Source organism: Platalea leucorodia, assembly GCF_965183815.1.
Source record: "Platalea leucorodia genome assembly, chromosome: 13".
NCBI lineage: Eukaryota > Metazoa > Chordata > Aves > Pelecaniformes > Threskiornithidae > Platalea > Platalea leucorodia.
Window position 1 is genome coordinate 7,374,355 of NC_138835.1, and position 21,790 is coordinate 7,396,144.

The 21,790-nt window shown below is 38.5% G+C and overlaps 1 protein-coding gene across 1 annotated transcript in view; it reads left to right on the forward strand.

Annotated features, from left to right (window-relative positions):
• Positions 1-538: 538 nt before the first annotated feature.
• Positions 539-21,790, forward strand: part of LOC309596924 (uncharacterized protein) — a 44,091-nt gene continuing 22,839 nt past the window's right edge. Inside the window, exons 1-6 of the mRNA XM_082325688.1 lie at positions 539-631; positions 13,141-13,245; positions 15,174-15,260; positions 17,241-17,414; positions 18,953-19,101; positions 21,306-21,482. Of these exons, the coding sequence (XP_082181814.1) occupies positions 596-631; positions 13,141-13,245; positions 15,174-15,260; positions 17,241-17,414; positions 18,953-19,101; positions 21,306-21,482 (728 nt within the window). The 5' untranslated portion in view covers positions 539-595. The remainder of the gene's footprint in view (positions 632-13,140; positions 13,246-15,173; positions 15,261-17,240; positions 17,415-18,952; positions 19,102-21,305; positions 21,483-21,790) is intronic.

Below are 21,790 nucleotides of genomic sequence, written 5' to 3' on the forward strand. Positions count from 1 at the left end.
CTCCAGTACAGATAGCAAAGGCAAAGTTTAAAATGCTGTTTGTCTTTACAAGAAGGTTAATACCTGCAGGTGCCTTTGTACTTTCATCCAATATGCACATATTCATGCTGGAGTTTGAAGACATATGTTAAAGATTGCTGCTGTGCATGAAAATATTGCTGTGAAAATTGAGCATTGTGTTTGTAATTCCTCAGGCAAACTTTGTTACATTTAGTAGGAAATTTGTTTTGGTAACTAGCATGTTGGGTGTTCAGATGTACAGTAACAAATCATAATTTCAGCATTTATGGCTCAGTGATTTCAGGCAGTCACTAGAACATAAATATCAGTTCAGGAAAAGCAAACAAACAACTACTTTTTTTTGTCTTTTCACAGAGCTGCCATAAGGAAGCAAAGCACCATTATTGTTTCTTTCAGTTCTCAGCATAAAAGGAAGTAACACTTAATAAAAGCCATTGGCTGCAAGATTTCATGAGAGAGAGAAGCAGAGAGAAAGAACGAGAACTGTGCTGTGGAAAAGCAGGTGTGATTCATGAATAAACTATAGTTTGCAACTCTATGGGATACTGATGAAACAAATAGAATTTTCACAGACATGGATAATACAAGACCACAAGACACTTTTTCACAGGTAAAGACAGAAACTGTTATGGCTTGCGTGAAAGTGCTATTTGTTGTGCATAACTGAGGAGATGGCATATCAGAAACTGAAAATGACTTTGTATTTTATTGGCAAGGAATTTGCAGTAGATTGTTTAATGTAATTGATTATTATGTGATATGAGCTCAGACTGGTCTAATATATCAGAAAGTGTTTGCAGAGGATGAGTATGAAACAGTATTTTTCTGTGCTTTGTTCTTAAGAAAGTTGAAATGTGTGAGGTTTTCCTGATACAAAGAAAGGGACAGAGAGAAAAATCACTTTCTATTGCCATGTTAGAGAGGATTTATTAATACTATATATTATCTGCACTAAAAATTTCCATAAGGTAATTGGAGTGGAAAAAAAAGTGGTTTATATTATAGGCAAATACAGTCTTTTGATAATCATACTGGAATTTGAAGTGATTGATATGCCAGAATTGAATATACATCAGCTTGCAGCACTATTGAATTTGTCTGAGAGTGCCTGCCAGATATATAGTCATAGCATTCTGCTTGTTTCAATACTTGCATGTTTGGAAGTCTGTTATCTGGAGAATTAAGCAGTGGAAAACTCCCCTCTAACTAGGATAGCTGATGGCGTGTATTGGCGGCAATTCCCTGGTGCATGACCTGGAGTAAAGAGCAATTAGGAGAAAGAATGATTGTGTTACGTGTAGGCTGGGAAGTTGTGGTGGAGTGGTCTGAGTTAGTCCTGGGCAGCTACCGGGGGTGGCTTGGCTAGCAATTACTGTGTACTTTGAGCAGAATGTGAGAGCTAGGCAGAATCCAGTCCTGTTTGCATGATTCCCCTTTGTCACCGAGAAGTACGAGATGTTCATTGAAAAGATTTTCTAGGCAAGGCTCTAGACAAACCCAGAGCAATTTCATAAACCAGGGTGAAACCTTCTTATTGCTCTTTGGTTTGTCAAAGAGGAAAAAGGGCACTGGACAAATTGCTGCCTTTGGTTACCTCCATACAACATCAACCTCCTTGGCCTTTGAAGATTTTGTGGAGGGCAGTGTAACAGGTGATCCAAAGACAGAGTCATTTAGCTTGACAGATATTAATTGCTTCACCTGAAGTAATAGCACCTGAAGTGTAATAAAATTGCAGGTCCCATCTGGCACTATTCAGTATAACAACATGCTGAGGTGCTGGGATCTATTTGGAGAAGCTGTTGATGACCGTGGTGTTGAAAAGGCACAAATCCAGTCTGGAAGTGTTTTCCCTTTCCTCGCTGTCTACAGCTCATGTATTTATTGCTTGGCATTGATGTACAGGCCTGAGTTGCAGCTTATGAATCATTGCTCTTATTTCTTACTTCAGGTACTACTGGGGAGGTCAGGGGCAGCACAGATGTGGAAATAACCAAATGTTTGCTACCAGAAAGGGCTCACATGAATGAGAATCAGAAAACAGGAAACCGTAAACAGATGGTGCCACTTTTCCCTCTCTTTCACTCCCCAAGGCCTGCAATAAAGCATATGCACAAAGCTCAGGTTGTACGATCACCAAAATATTTGCAAAGCTAAACTGCACCTGAGAAAAATGTGCTCTAAAACTTCTTGTGAACTCCTTTTAAAACTTGACTATATGTCTTCCTGAGGCTTTTCATCTAAGTCTTCTGAGAGCTGATAAGATCACGGTGCAAGGTGGAAGAGTAGTCAGCCCTTTTGCTTTTCCACCCTGCTTTACTTTAATCAACAACTTTAAAGTACTTTATCCCTGTGGCTTTCCCATAAAATTTTCATTAGACTTTTTGTTAAAGGCCACCTTTCTTAGGTGACTGATTTTTTTTTTTTCTTTTTTCCTCCCTTCCTCGTCTTTTCCAAGGTAGCTTAAAGCAGTTTTTCACTGTATATTTCCAAGGGATCGATTCCATTTAAATAAGGCCAAATGATTCCATATCTTCTGATATGTATATTCATGAACATGAATATCAGGAGCAGGTCTTGTAGCCTCCGAGATAGGCTATTGTTGTTAGACTACAAATCAGAAATCTGATGTTCTGCTGATCTACTGGGGCTTCTAATAACTTGACTATACATATTGGGTGGTCAGTACAGCACAGATGTAGATTCAGAATCATTCGCTCCTTGCGGTTAACATCAAATGTCAACCAGAGCAGAGGACTTGCGAGACAGTTCAGCTTCCTTGGTCCGGCTGGTGTTTTCAACCTGGAGGTTTGTAGGTTCTGCAGAACTGCTGGATGAGATGTGCTGTGTAAGTGCCTGTTACTTTGAGACTGCACCTATACTTAAACCCAGAATCACTTGTGGGCAGACTGAAGCATCAATATGGAAACAGCGTGGGAATCAGAGCTCACCTTTCCTTGATCCATCTAAAAAACACCTCAAAGCTTAGGAATGTATAAGACAAGATAGAAAGACCCAGGGAGGTTGCACTGAATTTTCATGTTTGCTACTTAGCGGGAAGTAGCCCATTAAACAAAGAGGATAAGAAATTCCCATGGGACAGGGATGAAGGTATCCTGAGGTATGTCTTCCTCATCACCCATAAAAAAGGTGAAATCCCTCAGTTAAATTTCCTGCTACTGAGCCATTTGGAGCTCCATCTGTCTTGTTACATTCTCAATATTGTCCAAGTTACTGAAACTGGGAGCACAATGAATATTGCCGATCCTCTTTTTGAAAGGAAATTGTTTCCTCAGTTTAAGAAAGGACTTAAATACCCAGCATAAGTAGATGTCCAACTAACTGATCCTGAGGAAGTTGATCTTGTCTGGAAAATGTAGTGTACTTTTGTAGGGAAGTATTAAGAACATAGCAAAAACATCTATACAGACAAGGATTACATTCTGCTAAATCTATCAAAGTTTAGGAGGACAGTGGCAAGAAGAAATAGCCCCTTTTTACCTAAGTATTTTGCTAGGATGATTTATTAGCAAACCAGAATCCTGGGGAAAAAAAAAGTTAGGTCAGAAATGATACATCAGCAGATGGATGCTTGTTGGGGTTTTTCCTTAAGCTCTCAGACCTTGTTTTGATTAGAACATAATGAAGAGTTTGTTCATGAAATGTTCCAGCTAATTAATGTAAAATTCATGGAGACCCTGGATTCTCAGTTAAACATGCATGAAATCAATGTTGTGTTCTCTATATTGCGCTTCATACTTTTTGCTTAGCAGGTGTTAACTAATATGATCTAATAAACCTCAAGTATAATGAAATGCCTCTTGTTCAGCATTTAATAATTTTAGCAGCCCAGTTCTTGCTTGATATGTATCTTTCTTTTACAAGATGTTAGGGCACAATATGAGATTGTAAGCTTGTGAACAGAAAGATGCATGCTTTTCTCTAAAACAATTAGATGTCAGCATTAAATAGTCTGGTAATCTTTGTTTCTTTGCAAGATTAATTGGACTATCATGTTAATAAGCAGCTATGATAATCCTCCATAGTTCTTATCACTGTGGTTTATTTTAATTACTGTAACTAAAGGCATAGAACATTATTATTTTAGTAACAAACTGAAATACTTCTATACAAACCACCTTCTTTATGCTATTTCATTCCATTTTATAGTATAGCGTTTAAATTATACCACAATACACAAAGAAATTACTAGGTAAATTCACACTTAACTTTTGCTTTGAAATCAAGTATCGTTTCATGTATTCAGGACATGTACTGCATGTTTCTGTGGTGGCAGGGCACTGAAATCAATGGGAGTTTTACTCTTGTACTGAATGTGCCTACTGTAAAACTATCCCTGAACGCTTTCGAAAATCTTCCCATAGTAGCTACTTCAAAGGCAAACTGCCTCTATTTAGGTAATTCAGTTTACACCCACTTAATTAATTTCAACTGACAACAGTGTTCAGCAAGAAATAAGTCTCTTATCACATAAAAATCCTACTTTTTTTAAAGAAAGGATTCACTTTATTTACATTTTTAATGTAGTTTGTCTTTGTGGAGGCCAACATTTGGAGGAAAACAAAGTGACAGTGAAAGAGGATGTAAACTTTGTCTAATATGGCACAAAAAAAGAAAACTGAACATGTTGGCCATTCATTACACAAACCATTAGTACAAGCTGGAAACGAGTTTATACTGGGAACTCCTGCATCTTTGTTGTGGTGCCTGCCTCCAGCCTTTGTAATACCAATTGTAATGTAAAGCTTTCCATAGATGTTTTCCCTGCCCATTCCCTCTAGCATTCTGATCAGGTGTACTTCCAGCATGAATGGGGCAGTTGACATTTTTATCATTGCAATCTATAGGAGAAATGGAAAGGTTTCGCTGTTCATTGTATGGTGCGTACACTGAGCTCGCTCTCTGTACCCACATACGTACATATATAGGAGTATCTCCTGGCGTGTCAGTGTATGACTGTAGCCACACCAGTACTTCAATCATGCACTTTTCAGGCATAGAAGACTTACTATCATACCTAAAAATTCTGCAATCTTAATTTCTGTTTTGAGTACTACCTGTAAAGATATTTTGGTAGGTATTTGAAGACAATCACTAGCAGGTAATTGAACAAAAATACCATGTTAAGATTACTTAATTTATTATTTCACCTGCTTAACATAAAGTAAGTGAAGCAGCAAAATCACAGAATCCATGAATTTTAGCAATACATCATGCTTTTAAATAGCTAAAGGTTCTTCCTTTTATTTGTAAGTAACTGGACTAAGATATAAAGGAAGTGTGAGTGGAAAACTCATAAAAATACTATTCAGAGACTGCTGTGAATTTTTATTTGAAGATGTAGAAGTGTACAACTGTGTCTTTATACTCCAAGATCGCCTCTTGGAAACATCCACCTTAGCTTTAGTTGTCAGTACTAAATAAACTCAGTAGACAATTAGCACCTAACAGGTGCGGAGTGGAAACGAGAATGACCTAGGATGTGTGAGTTAGAATTTGGAAAATGTCATTGTATTTCTTATGCCGTGAGGCTTGCTGCAAAACGTTTCTCTGTAGGTCTTGCTCTTTGGTACTTCATCACAACAGTAGTGCTGAGGCTGTGTAATACCTAACCAAGCACTGTCAGTTCTGATAAAGTAGCACATGGTCTCCTGAAAGGAGGTGTTTTCAGGGAGCATCTCTGCATTGGGAATAAGTTCTCATAGGCTGGATGAAGTTTTCTAAAATCTTTTAAATCCCTGACTGCCACTTTCCCTGAAAGTGATGCTTTGAAAAGCAATGAAACCATCTGTTCTTTGCACTCAGGCTTGGACTTAATTAAAATGCAAAACAAATGTGCAAAATATGGGTTAAATAAGAAGGTTAGGTATGGCACAAACCTAGTAAGGCATCTATCAAAGCACCATCCAAGTCTTTTGCATCCCATAGTGTCCATAAAGCTTTTTGTTCAATTCTTCTTAAAGATGCTCAGTAATGGGAGATTCCGTAAACTTCCCTAGACAGCTCAGTGGTTAGTGTTATCCTTACTATTTTCCAAACATCTAAGCTGAACCTCTTTTGATGTAATTTAAATTGTATTTCTTCTTATCCTACCACACAGAGAGCAACCTGCTCCTTTCCTTTTTGAAGCAGCTGTTTATGTAGAAGACTGTGACTCCCCCAGCCTCCTCTAAGCTGTGAAATCCCAGTCCTTCCTCTATTTCCTTGTAAGTTGTGTTTTTCCAAAGCTCTGATTATTCTCATTGTCCCGATCTGGACTCCTCCATGTCCAACTCTTTTCTGGAGACATTGGAAACTTCACACACTATTCCAGCACAAGTCTTTATCAGTGCTGAGTATTGGAAAGATTACTTGTGTTTTGCAGACTATGCTGCTGTCTATAACCACCCAGTGGGATGTTCACTTTTATTGCAACAGCATGATGTTGTTAACTTATGTCAGTTTGTGAGCTGCTATAACTTCTGGGTCTTTTTCTGAAGAAAATATGTTCCTCAGCCAGTGCTTGTGAAGCTGGTAATTCCTGCTGAACTTTTTCTTTTTTTTTTTTTTTTTTTTCTCCACTTGATGAATTGTATATTATTGCTTCTCTCATTTGTCAAGCTTGTCTTGAATTTGAATCCCCTTTGCAACCCGTTTGCAGTTCTTTCCACCTTCGTGTCAAAGTCTGCAAATTTAATAAACAAAATCTCTAGTCCATCACCAGATCATTAATGAGAACACCGAATAGTACAAAACGAAGCCAGTCTCCTGTGCAACACTACTACATTTATCCTTTGAGTTTTCACAGTGTCGCTTCCTGGCAAGTTCCAAGTGCTGTTAGAGCAGGAGGGTCCTGCTGAGAACATGCTGGTCTGTTAGGTGGTGATCGAGGGAAACTCTAAAGTCATTGCTTCATGTGAGACCTATAAATCGTCAGTTTTTCAGAGGGAAATTTAAGAAATGTTTAGGCAGTCCTCAATATGGCGATATTTTCAAAACTGGTAGTAGGTAGAGTGGTTTGTATTGTATGCTGTACTATATACATGTCACTAGGCACCAGTTTATATTTTAGGTTCCAAAATATTTTTGAGACTAGCTCTTTGAGAGTTTTTGTTGTTGTACTTAATCACTATATACCCTTTATACCAATAAAAAAATAAATGATAATAAAATACCTTTGGGCTCCTCCAGCTCCTACTGAAAGTGGCAGAATTTCCAGTGTTTTCAAGGAAATCAAGCCACTATTTGATGAATACCTTCTTCTTTGAATAAATGTTGACAGATATTATTCAGCCAGATATAGATCTGAACAAATAATGCAAAACATTATTACAGATGGATAATTTATTTGATGAATAGCAGCTCTGTTTGACAAATAATATTAGTCTGTCTCTATGACTGGCTACAAAAGATGGTATTGCCACATAAAAATATCACATCAGTCATCTGTAGTGGTATTTCATGTAAATTATAAGTGAAGGCTTTTTGGATACCCCAATCATAGAAGACAGCCACTCCCCTGTAAATATATGGGAGCACTCAGTACACTTTGGGCCAAGTTCAAACCTGGTAAAAGTGAATACATTAGGAGATGGAAGTTGATAACACCAGACTGGAACATTTAAGGCAACCCAGATTGTGTCTGCTATCGTTAAAATCACTTAAATGACATGTTCAACATGCAGGCAGAGTACAGTTCAGCATAATATTGTGAGAAAGACACATATCCATAGTAAACTAACCCAGTGCCTTTGATTTAAAAAAAAAAAAAAAGAAAACAAAAAAAGAAAAAAGTGTTTTCTTTAAAAGCACAGCTTGGAAAAGGAAGTTGCTACTTGAAATTTCATCACAGGTCAATCACCACATTATATTTTGGCACTTATTTTTAAGCTTCTACACTGTACTTGCTTTGAAAAAAGTGTTGTGCCCTGTAGCTGGAAGGCACTGAGTCAACAGAAAATCCCCAGAAGGCTTTCCCTCAAAGTCGCTTTATCCTGCTGCTCTGGATAGAAAACAAAGTCTTCTATTATTAAAAGCTGTATTTAAAAAACTGGACTCCAAAATGAATGAAAATATGACCCTACGCTGGATAAAAAATGTCAGGCATGTATGTTAAAACAGCATATTTCTTTTTGTGTGGACAACAATAGCATTCAGTCAGATTTATGCCCAAAAATTCATGAGATCTCTGTAAAGCAATATGTAGCCACTACTTGGATCTTGCCTCTTGGATTGAGCCCCCTTGTCCCTTGGAGCATTGATCCTAGCAGTGCTAAAAGGCAGATGCTACTGTGGAGTGGAGAGGATGAGGAAGAAGCCCTCTCGATCCAGCCCTCCCTGCTGGGTCCCACGGCAGCCAGGAGCTGGTTTGTCTCTTACTCCTTGCAGCAAGCAGATGAGAATGTTTAACACTGTTAATGTTTAATAAGGACAAGTGTAAGGAATGCTTAACAGTGAAAAGCTTGACTAGACTTGAATAAAAATTTCTCCTCATTTGTACAGGGAGCAGGATTTCTGCATGACTTGGTTTTGTTGTCACAGGAAATGATAGAGCTCGGTGCATATTAGCTATGATCTTCGCCTAAGTAAACCTGAAATAATGTCTCACTGAATTGTGCCAGTATTTGTAATAATTGAGATCATATGTATAGCTGACTGACAGCCAGATTTCTTGCTCTACATCTCCATGGGTGTATGTGCACACATTCCATGAGTCTTTTTGCATTAGATTGCTGTCATATTATTATAATTCAGGTAGGATAGTCCACAGAATAAGAATAAGCTCAGCAAAAGCCACGTAGCTCAAATTCCTCAGTAGGTAATGGAGAGAAAGAGTTGTCAGATAATGAGACAGGTCTTACATGGGGTGAATTGCCACCTAGAGAAGCCCAGGTATCTCCGTTGACTGCACAGGAGTCACAGCAATCCTGCGGTTGATTGGGGAATGTGAACCAGTGTGTATTAGAGGATGAGAGTCAGAAAGAAGAGATACAGGAAGGCGTTAACCTGTCTTGTCCTTGAACAGTTACCAGTGTTCTGCGTGCCTTCCGCTGCTTTGCTCAATCAACTGTGAATGACTCAGATGACGTGGCTTTAACCCCTCTTTCTTGATTGATGCTCAGAAGGTCTGGGGACCTTTCTGGAGTCATTAGAGTAATATCTCCACAGCATGGAGACTACATGCAAAACCTTCCACACCTCTTAGGGCCTCTTGTGAGACTGTGTTGGGTAAACGGAGAGTGGCAGGAAGCCCTGGAAGGGGTCATGTAGAGTACTGCGTTGGCAGCTGCCCAAGAATAAGCCAGAAATCTCATATCTCACCACTAAATGCATTTTATAGCACGTCTAGGCCAAAAATATAAAAACCTCACCCTGCAGAGTAATGGATATACAGAGAATGCCTGGAGCCCCACGCTCTTCCTTCAATTGTGAGCGTTGATTTTTCTTTCAAATCACGTACGTGGCTATACTGAATTTTGGGTGAGTGACGAAAATTTAATCTGTATTAAACAAGCTTCTTTAACCTGGCAGGTAAGCGAATGCATTATTAATGCAATCTCATGTATTTCCTTAATGTGCATGCTTTATAACAGAAGCATTTAATTTTTTTCTAAGTTTTGTTATCCAGCCTTGTATAAAAACATTCTGTTTGGTTGCACCAGTCACATTCTACTAGGCAATCTAACACGATCTGACTTAGTGGCATTTCAGTGGATAATATGACAAAAATTGTTTCTTTTAAAGAAAAAAATATAACCAAAACAAACACAAGAATGAGCATTACAAAAATTGTGACGTGCTGAGAGAAAAGCCCCGCAGATACAAAATGATAAAGGTCAGGACATGTTACTCAAGTCTTGTTTGCAAGTAAAAATACCATGCTAACGTGTGGCTGTCAAAATCCTAAGCGAGCCAGACAGACTTCTGACAAATAATTTTGACAGTTCTCATAAGCTAAAAAGTGCCTTTTTTGCCTCTTGTCTTTTGAAATGTTTCCCTCCTGCTTACAGATGTGCAGAAAGAGAGTTAACAGAGGCATTAAAACAACAGGGTGCTGTTAAAAATAACCTGTACCAAGCACTGTCTTTTGTGTGCTCTCTGGGGAATGCATTAACTGTCAGTAGTCTAACTTACTAACTAACCTTCCTGGATTTGCAATATACAAAATGATTTGCTTCTCTTTTGTAAACATTTTTCTTCATACATTATTAAGCAAATTAAGAGATGTTCCCTGTTGTTTTCATGTCTTGGGCAGAATTTCATTCTAGTCTAAAGGAGACTTTGGTGAAGGTAAGCAGAATAAAGAGTTGAATACTCCATAGAGGCAAAAATGCATTCCCTTCTGTGCAATTCTTTTGTAAAAAGTAAAAAAAAAAAAAAAAAGCAAAAAAAAGCTTTTGAAAATTTTCAGCAATGCAAAAGAGAAACACAGTGAATTACAAGAAAATTTCTTGGTTTTGGTAGAGATGATGTAGCAAGGTTTCTTGGTCCTAGATAGAATATTTGGCCAGAAAGACAGACCTTAAAATACCCAGTGTTTGCAAGACTGCAGAGTATGGAGCCTGCTTGCACGAGAACAGGGATGGTGACCCAAATCACCTATATCCTAGGAAAAAAAAAAAATTCAAAGCCTCACATTTTTCAAATTGAAACTCTTGATTTCTTGGCCGCTCTTATGAAGCATCCCTGCAGAAGTACATGATCTATTGTGTAGCTGGATGACACCATGAGATTCAAATGAGAACTGAGCTCATTCATTGAATTACTTGTGTATTGAAGTGAAAGAAATAAATACTTCTCTTGTTTATGTTAATCAGACTGTGCCTTTGACATAAGGCTATGATGTTATCTTTATGTTATCACTGTCATCCTCCAGCAAAATCTGTGAACACTTCTCCATACAAAAGGGCCTAGCAGTTGCAAAAAATACTATCCCACTTCCTATTAAGAATTGCTATCCTGTATAAATAGGATCTTGCACTTTAAAGCTGGCAGAGCCTAGCCTTAAGGAAACTGTATTTTTCAATTCAAATATATCCATATTCTTGTTTGCTTACACAGAGCCTGTTCAGTGGGGAATTATCTTGTTAAGATCTAATCGTATACAGTGTATGTGTGGTGTAAATATATGGCCATTTAAAATTCAAATACAGAATGTGGAGGTCATTGTAGGAACCTTCTGCGCCTCAGCAACTGTGAATGAATTATCAGACTGCTTTCATTCTTTCCTCACTGTTCGCATTACTATTTGCAGCTGGGAGCTATGCCATAAGTTACCTTTATATTAGCATTGAAAATTCCAAGGCTTTAAAAACAAAATATTTCTTCTTCTTTTACTCCTAGTTTTATTTGTAGGCTGTAAAAACATACAGTGTGTCTGTTGATCAGAAACTGCTTGAGATGTTAGAAATTTGGTAAGCTGAAGTGCGTTCGGTGTAGCGCCGCTCGGAAAAACCTGTGGATTTACTGGTCCCTGACCTCTGTGGTGTGACTGGTTATTTTTGTGTTGCTCATCAGACTTGTGCCAGGTGACGGTAGTGCTTGGACGGGTGGAGAGGATCTTGTTCTGCTGCAAGGCCCCGCTGCTGGGGTTTTTAGCAGAGAAGCTGCTATATCTGTGGAGAGCTGTGGGCGTAGGTAAAGCAAGCGGCTGGTTAGGACAGGAAGGTGCTGGGGGTGGCAAAGCAGCTGCAGCCCTGCTGCCTGCTCTGCCTGCCCTGCCTGCCTCCGAGGTCTGGGAAGCAGCTTGGTGGCTGCTGCTGGGGGCAGCAATCACGAGTGTCAGGCGGCAAAACTAGCAGCTCTCAGGAGCTCCGATTTCCACCCACCCTTGCCCTCCTGGGCAGCAGACCTGGCTCTCTAGGGATACCTGTCTTTAGCTCTTTGCCTTCTTTTTCCTATGGCAGGAACAGCAAAACCCACTCCAGGTCTTGGTGCCTCGTCCTAAGGTAGCCAAATTCAGGTTTGCTTGCAATGCTGCGATGCTTTGAGATGCCTTGCTCTGACAACGTTAGTCCCTGCAGCAGCTCTGGCAACAGGGGTGCAGGGGAGGCCCCCTTCCCGGTCCCCGAGACATCTCTTCTGCCCCTTCCCCTTGCTCCTGCACAGCCTGGGCAACACCCCTGGGGAGGGCTCTTCACCTGGATGTCCACGTGGAAGAGTTTTAAAACTCTTTCAAAACATTTGAAAGAAAGAGTTTATTGTAGTAACTTATCTCCTGGTGGTGAGGTCATTCTCCAGTGGGGTAGGAAACATTGTCTGTTGTAGCTAATTGAATATTGTAGCTAAGCTACTGGATAAAAAAATCATGAGTTCCTGAGCTCTTGTGGTAAAACCTACACACTCCTTCCAAATTCCCAATTCTGCTACTGTTGAGGAATGGATATCACACAAGGGAACTCTTTGGTCTGTCTCAAAGGGAGGTTGTTTATTCCTTCTACAAAGTCTGTGAAAGAGCTTCACCAACAGCGAAGCGGCTGTAGTTCTGGGTCCCTGGTTACCTGACTTGCCTTTTTCTTTGCTTGATTCCTGTTTGGCATTGCAATGCCTACCTGATTCACTTAAGAGCCACATAAATTTATGTGTAAGCTTATCGACAGTGCAACCTTCTTTTTCGGTAAAAGAAAGGGGAAGTGTAATGCCGGCTTGTTAACGTGTTTAGGTAAGTTCATGTGACAGCTGTACCTGCTGCTACCAACATCAATTTTTCCCCCTTCACCCTAGAAAATTTTGAATGGTCCTGATTTTGCTTTCATGTTGTCTGTATGTTGTACTTTACACTAAAGGCAAGACACAGGCAAGCATGCAAAATTGATGTTTTCACTTCTTACCAGATTTTATAACTAAAAAAGATTTCCTCCTGGCAGTTCTATCTCCAGATATTATCACCCCATCTTCTAAAATTGTAAAAGCCCCTGTACATTTGATATCTTGTGGACTCTCACGAGGTTTCAAAGGGAGATTATATTTTCTGGGCAGGATGTCGATAGAACATAAAATATGAATGAAATTGTAATTTTATGGCAGATACTGTGGCTGTAACTGTCACAAGCACTCTGTATCCTCAATAGCCAGATGAAAAAACAGTCTCTAAAAACATTCGATTGACTTTTTTTCCAGTTAAGCCAGGAAAAAATCCTCAAAATTATGAACATGGTGAAAAATAAAGAAGTGAGCATTGAAGGAGCTTTGCATTTGGCACAGAAAGAGGTGTATGCTGAAAAGGTAAGGTCACTCCTTTGATCTATTTTGTAAGACATTCAAATGTATGAGCATGTTCTGGAAAGCCTGGTTGAGCATTAGGAGCATGTCTGTATTGCATTCAAAGATGCAGTCGCAATTTGTGCAAACATATAGACTCCAGTTTATGACCAAATATGTCAGGTACTAATGGCTAATGCTACCTGTATCCTATGCAATGGATATCCCATGTAGATGCTGCAGTTACACTGTTGTCATTACCTGGATTAAGTAGTTTAGATCAGATGTATCCATATGAGTTTTGTTATTCCGAGTGCAGCATCAAATACTGTAAAAATAAATGTAGGGCAAAATCCTTAGGCTGATACCGTGAAGCACCTCAGGAAAATGATGGATCTAATCTCTGAGGGGTCTCCTAGTGTTGGGTTGTCCTTGGGACATGACTGGTCACCGTAAGAGGGTCTGACAACTCAGTGTTATGCATGGCCACAAGAATGGCTAGCTACAAAGTGCAAAGCCTTGGTGAGTGTGACTTCAGTTCTAACATTTCCTATGGTTGGCTCTGACCTTCCACCAGGCAAAAGCAGAATCAGGGTAAAGGTGGCTTAAAACTGTTTTTGGGTCCTACAACAACATAACTTTGCTGAGCATAGGTCAATGAGACCAAGAGGTCTAGTCCAGAGATTTCTTCAGGATCAGATTGAGACACAAAAAATTCATTTTTCTGATGTTAAAGCCTTCATCTCTTCACTGACAATGAGAAGTGGATCATTAGCATCTTTCCATTTTATGGAAAGCATGGAAGTTCTTTCCTGAGAAAAGTAGAAGTTGATAATGGTGAGTGGAAATAGTTTGAGAATGAGGAGTACATTAATTGTGTACATTAGTACATCAGCCTCGTACTCCTCTCTGTAGTCCCTGTCCAGTGTATCTCTCATTGCAGTCTCTGTCCATCATCACCACAGAAGTGCCAGCAGAGAACTCTTTGGAGAAATTTTCACTATCTGTTTCCCTTTCTGCTCTGGATTTTTGAACCAGCCTCCCTATCAGAGTATCTCCAGGAAACAGCGAAATCTTATGATGTGCTAATGACACAATCTGAAATTTTTTTGCACTGCAGGAGCTGATACTGATGTTGAGATAAACCTAGTGCTTTTTGGAATTTTTAAAAATAGCTTTCTGAACTGCATATTAACTTCTTGGCTGGAAAGAAGTAGAAGGAGAAGCAAAAATAAATACTAATAAAAAAGCAGCACAAGTTTTGCAGAAGGGCTGCAGTCAACAAAAGTATTAAACTGCAGTGTAAGGCTACATGGAAATATATTCTACTTCTGCTGCTTTAAAGTTTTTGTGATAGCTAATTATTAGAACTAAATCAAATTTCATATAACTGGATAACAACCTTCCCTTCTCTGTGCTTTCCTGAAGATTATAAAATTAGTGATTTTCCCTGCACACAGTATAGCTGCTGTAAGGGACCAGGTAACAAATTGTATGCTGTCATATAATAAGAAGGAACAAAGTTCTTCCATTTTACTGCACCACATTCAAGGGTCTGTAAATATTTTTCTTTAAAGTCACATATGGTTTTGTTTGCTACTTAGTCCATTTAATAAACTGCTTGTACTCATGTGTTTTGAAATGTGTTTAGTACAATTCCATGGGCTCTGCTCTTCCCCTTCCTCTCTTGCTGATTTCTGCTCTCCCTTTCACATTCCATCCCAATCTGTGATCCCTTCATTAGTTCAGCAGAAGTTGTGGATATTTTGTGCTTGTGAAAATCAGGTCAGGAGGATGATTCCATGTATCTCCATGTGGACGACTTCTGCAAAGCCTCCAGCGCTGTTTGAACACTGTTCACTGAGGGAGATTTCGCCCGAGAACATGAGTGCATTTAAGTGGACAAAAAATAACAGTGTGGACATATTGCTGATTTCTGTTCTGTTTTTCAGGATTCACAGGATTCGTTAACTGGCTCACAATTTAACTTCAGTATCTACAAATACAAACACTATCGGTGGCAGAAACGAATTTTGCAGGTAACTTAAAAAATTCTCACTTTTTAAGAAATATATTAAAAATATAGGACGCTTATGCTGCTCAGTAAATGTTATGAGATAGCTTAATACATCCTGTGGTTCAGCAACCTATCAGAGAGGTACAAGATATCGATCAACTTTCTACCTTTTACACCAAAAGTATTCTGGGGGTAATATCTGAAAATCCCTCTACTGAGCCCCTGGCAGGGCTGTAGAATGGACTTGATGATCTAAGAGGTTATTTCCCCTCTAAAAAAAATGATTCATCACAAAGATGATTGATTATAATAGGCTCTGCCTGGGAGTTGTTGTTATTAGTTAGCAACAGTAAAAGAATACAAGTGATGTAGACATACTTAAATATCTGTCCCTTTTGACAGGACGTCACTTCAGCTGCAATCTCTAAAACCTTGGGAAGCAATGTTCCTGGGGATACGCAGAAGGCTCCTTTGGCAGGCTATGCATTTCATCTCTGGTTACTCTGTCCTGGAAATTTTTTTTTTTGACATTATGAACCCTTAAGGCTTTATTGACTTGCTGTGTCACAATGGGACAACATGTGAATGATATTAAAACAAATTTCTGTTGATAACACCTAATGGTGATTTCCTGATTCCATGAAGTCAGTGACAAAGGTTTCATTTTGTTCCCAGGAACCTGGATTTCACTGAATTTTTCCTGCAGTTTGGACAAAATTTGATAATGAGCAAGTCCAAGTCATACATGCTAGACTGTGGTTTTTTGTTTACTACATCTCAGTTGTAGAAAGTATAATCTCCTTATTTCCCTCAATATCCATTGGATTTTGGAATTAGGAGATTATTTGTTCAGACCTAAAGCTGATGGAAAAATGGAGAAAGCTGTATTAGATGTGGAAGTTATCAGTTTGGGAGTTTGGAGTAGTTTAATTCCAGTTTTTAGTTACCAGCAGCCTTCAAAAGTCAGAGATAATAATGAGATAATAATGATAATAAAGGGTTCTGCTTTGGAGATTTCCTGCTATAAACAGACCAGAGGGAAAGGCCACGGTGTTAGCATTTGGTTGGCGTGGTCTGCACTATAGGAATGAAAGGTACCAAGAATCATTTATGACCAAAGGCAAATGCCTAACTCAGGCGAGATCTGAGACTGTTCTGAGTTTGTCTTCTCTGTGGGCTGTGTTCACCGAAGCTGGGCAGTCAGATAACATTCACATCTTGTTGTACCAACAAAGCTGTTTCTGCTCAGCAGGGATTGACACATAGAACAGATACTGGAATCTGTCTGTTCCAGTTTTTAACGCTGCAAATATAGATTGTGCAGTGGAAGAAGAATAATCTTATTTTGATGCAAACAATTTTTAGTTGTTATAGCTGTGAAACAGCAATAAAATAACTTTATTGGCTATTATCATTGCTCTCTTCACCTATATGTACACATATATGTGTGTATATATACACACAGACAGAAAAATCTGTTAGATAAGATCTAAACCAAAACACAGTAATATTTATATCAGAAAGTAATCTCTCAATACTATCCTCTTTTCCTGAAACAGAAGCGGCTCTTATAAAAATAACCACCTTCACTTCATTTTAGTACTTGGGCATAGGTTGAACGAGTTAGTAATTGAATCTCTGCTGAGATGGTCCTGCCATTAGCTTGTGCTACTGCTGAATGGGAAGTTTTTGCACTGGGTTGTATAAGACAAGGAGAATTTAAAAAGAAATAATATTTCAGAGTGATAAATTGATGCATATTCATCAAAAGAGATAGGGAAACACAGTTACAATGAATATCTGTTTGTTTTGCAACTAAAACAAATATAGTACAGTATCTTGATGATGGAATGTCACTCTTTATTCATTAATCAGCAAGATAAATACATAGTTTAAGCTGATCCTTTATCTGAATGCCCTTGCATGGTAATATTGGGGATGCTGTCTTCCTTTCAGTGAAGAGAAGTGATGGAGTTAAGTAATGAAGAACTTTCTATTCCAGATTGATTTCAACACAAAGACCATTTTTAACATTGAAAAAGGAATTATTAAGAAACAGTTCCCTTTCTCACAAGTCAAAGCCTGTGAAGATACTGAAAGGAGGCGCTTCAGCATTGTGTTTCATGGACGACAAGATTATGAGTTGGAAGCGGTGTCTCTTGATGATAAAAGGAAGGTAAGTTTTTACAATGTCATAGACAGATTGCTATAAATAACAGCTAATGTTATGGTAGTACCCAGCAGGTCTCAATCATAAATGGGAATTGTTATGCTGTGCATTGTGCAAGCAAAGAAGTAGGTATGTCTTTATTCCGTGTATGTTCATACATAGAACAAAGGGAATGCAAGTTCAGGATAGAGTTTGGCCGTAGGATTTTGCCACAGTTCACTACGACTGAAGATGTAAAGTTAGCTCGAGATATGAAAGTGGATGCATTTCTTCAACTACACCTTGAATGTAACTGGTCTGAGGTTGTATTATTAAATACAGGTTGTATTATTAAATATTAAAACAAGCAAACAAAACTGATGACATGCACAGTTGAATCTTAACTGAAATTTTCTAAGTAGTTTTTTTCTATATATATTTATTAAAATGCATGCTTTTAAGAAGAATGAATGAGGCCATCCTGATGCTGTGAAAAGAAAAAGACCTAGTAGTTCATCTTTTACCATCAAAATACACCGAAATTATAAAATTATCAAAGGAAGACAGCCTAGGTACAACTAGATATTTCTTTAATTAAATGATTCAGTGTTGCAAGATTTTGTATAAGCTGTTTCATTTTGAGATCTCAGGTCCTTCTGAGTTCTAGGTTCAATTAAATATTCCATGTAGTTAGTGTAATTGGACTCTACACTGAAACTTGAGAAACTCAAGTCATGACATTAGCACTAGCTTTTCACCTGAGTGCAGATATCCTGTGTGTTCAGGGGTGATCATGTCTTGGAGCCTGTGTCATCCCACTGCTGAGGTGCTGAAGCCAGTTGCACAATTTAGGTTGAGATACAAACTCTCAGAAGGCAGGGAAGAGTTCGCATCCAAGCTTCTGATATGCTCCATTTTTAAGGGACTTTTTGCAGAGGGATTCATCCCTCGTGAAACTTAATGGTTCACTCCATGTGCAGAAACTTTTATTCCAGATGAACAGTACCTCATGATTGATTACCTGAATTTTCAAAACAGATTACATTTAGCAGAAAAGCTCAAAAAGGCACATGTATTCTGTAGTAAGAACACTCAAATATGGCCCTGTATAACAAAAAGAGTGCTTAAAATCCACACCCACCTTAATCCATGCCATTTTCAACTGTAGGCAAGTCTTCTGTTTTCTGCTGGGTTCGTTTGGGATTTCAAGCTAAATCAATCAATTACTACTTGGGCTTGAACTGAGCCGAACAGAAACTTTGTCCTGATTGCTTTGTATATGAATTAGAAAAGTAAAATTATGTTTTACAGTAACCCCTCCAGAATAAAATTATATTTTCCTTGCACTGACAGGTTTAGAACTGTGGGCATAAAACCAAATTGCAGTTAAGTAGTTTAGCATCATAGAAAGAGCCTATTTATTTTGCATTAATTTATGTTACCTATTTGGCTGCTGCTTATAGTGTTGTCTATCATTTTTATACTTGAAAAATCCACCTATTAATGTCTTATTCAAGGGAATTAACATGGAAAATATACTCTTTCTTCTGCCACTTATTATATAGATAGCATACCTTCTGAGCAGAGTTATACAGAGCAATTCATACAAGAGACCAGCAGAGTCCTGCTCTGGAAGACCTGCAGAATGTGATGTGATACATGAAGGGCTACTGGATTTGCAGCAAAACACTTTTACATCCACTGAATGGGTGAAGTATGAACTGCACTTTTGTAGATCTCTGGGTTGTGGATTTTAAAATTTCTGATAAATACATTAAGATTTTAATTTGCTGATAACAAGTTAATTACTTAGTTGCTTTTTAAAGTTAAAACTTAGCTGTCAAATCTGCAGGAGATCAAAATATTGAAATTAACTGTTAGTGCAATAGCGGTACCCAACAAAATGAAGTTCTGATGTGTGCTAGGGACTGCTGTGTGCATTACTAACACAAATATATAATGGTAATGGTGCTCAGAGTGATTTTAATGGTGGGACTTCTTTATGTTTATGTCTTTACTTTTTACTCCATTTTCAGTCATAAGGGAAAGGAGAAAAAGACTGGCAAAGCAGATAAGGAGTATAGGAGTCCTGCTAAAGAACATTGACTCACACTGGCCCAATGGCTGCCCCAAAATTCGTAATTCATTCTCGTAATATTCTGAACTTCCCTCCTGTGGGGGTGACCAGCCATGGTGGCCTAATGGGGTGGTGGTTTCAGAGACAAGAATCATTATTCAGTAGGAAATGGATTGTCACCACCATTTCATTCAGCCCCTAAACCATCACAGATAAGCATGGCTTCTGCTTCTGCTTATTCTATTACTGAACTAGTGAACCAGCCACAATGATTTTACACAGTTTGTTACCCATCCTACAGACAACCCACCCTTCCCCTGAACCAGCTTCTAAAATACCAGGAAATTGCTTATACTATCAAAGGAGAGAAAGAGAGAAAAAAAATCTGTCTACCAAAAACTAATGAAAAAAAATTTAACATTGTAATTATCTGCACAGGGCAATTATCTCAAAAGACTTCACAGTTCACAGAAAATGATTTTAATTGTTTTTAAAAGGCTACCACTGTATGTCTTGTAAACACTATCCTCAAGTGTGTCCCAGGATTTGTTACCTTGCAACATTTAACAAGTTTGTTAACAAACAAAAATTGATTTTTATTTATCTTGTGAAGCAAAGCCCTTGTTGCTTTCTTCTTGATATTAATCCTCTTTCTTTTTTTTGGCAAAGTAAATAATGGTGGAAACATCTGGAGATCTGATTAAACTATAAGTCCCTGCTTTAAAGAAAGGAGAGATCAATATAACTGCCAGCTCCATTAAACAATTCTTATCACTTTGACTGTTTATGTGGGAATAGATGCAATTTATATTTTATGTTTAATTCTTCTGGAGCAGCTAAACTTATTTAAATTCCTCATAGAACACCTTAATCAACTAGCCACACCTCGAAGAGGGAGTGGAGGAAAAGAAAGGTCTGATAGAACTGTCAGAATGATAAAGAAATGCAGTAACCCTCAAGAAAAATGAGAATGCAAATGCTTAAATAAGAATAAAAACCACATACAGTAAAGCCCCACTTGTTGTTGAATGTGGGGCCGTTGATATAAGCAGCAGAGCAGAATCCTGGAAGAGAGACTGAAGTAGAACATTTTACTCTAATAGAAGCTGTGTATGGGCAGGCAATTTGTGCCAGGATTAATTTATCATTTAAATAGGTAATACCCACGCTTTGGCACAGTCGTTTCTGACGGAAGCCCTTGAGAGCAGAATACTTTGACCCCTTTCTGCCAAGTGACTCTTGGGAATGAGAGGGGGACCAGGATCAGTCCTCATGGAGTAAGAGCATGTGCAGAGGCATTTCCAAGAGAGGGAGAGTTATTGGACTATAAGGTTGGGCACTAACTTATATTATGGTGACTTGTTTATAGCTTGGTGGCAATAAAACCTGGAAGACACAGAAACTCTGAAGCCTCATCATATTATGCGTTGCTCAGTTGCATAGTGAATTCCTTTAAAAGCTCATAGTCCAAAAGAGCCACCATCGCAAACAAACGAGAGGAATAAATAGAATGGGAGGGACAGAGTGTAGCTAACAAATTAATAGGACTTGTCTGATTTTTAGTTGATAGTCAGATCTGCTTAGTTTTAGCTCTCTCATTAGGCATGGCAAGCTGGAAGTTCATATTTTATGTCACAGTTTACTTACGTGTCAGATGAGAATAAGAAGCCCTCATCTTGAAGGTTTTATGCTTTAGTATTGATACTTTTTGACTGTTCCATGGAAGATGCTATAAAAATGTGGAGACTTATTGACATTAGAAAATGCTTTAATGAAGGCAAGGCTTGTGTAAATAAGTAGCCAGTGAAGAATGAACTGTATCTCCATTCCTTGTCCTTCAGGTACTTGGTACAACTACGTGAAGGAGAATTGACTTTATATTGCATAGATCTGGGAGGAAAGAACAAGACTGCAGACCCTATAACAAATACAATTAATTTGTCAGGTGGTAATGTGAGCATCAGCAAGGAGAATGGATGCAGTACCTTTTCAGTTCAGACCAAAGAACACAATTATGTGTAAGTATAGCTGGTAATTAATAATTTGTTAAAGCAGAATTAGTGAAAACAAGGTCAAGCAATGGAGAATCTCAGTCTCCCATAACGAAATACAACAGTGGAGAAACGAGGCCATCAGAATTATATAGATTACCCCTCCCATTGCTCTGCAGTGATCTGATGAGTATTTTATGGAGGAATCAAAAGTACCACATTGTGGAATTGAGAAGATACACTGAAATACTGCCCACAAAGACTTGTCTGGTTGTCATGTCAGGAGCCAGTGAAGAGATATATCATTCAGCTTGATAGGAGAGATGTGTGAACAG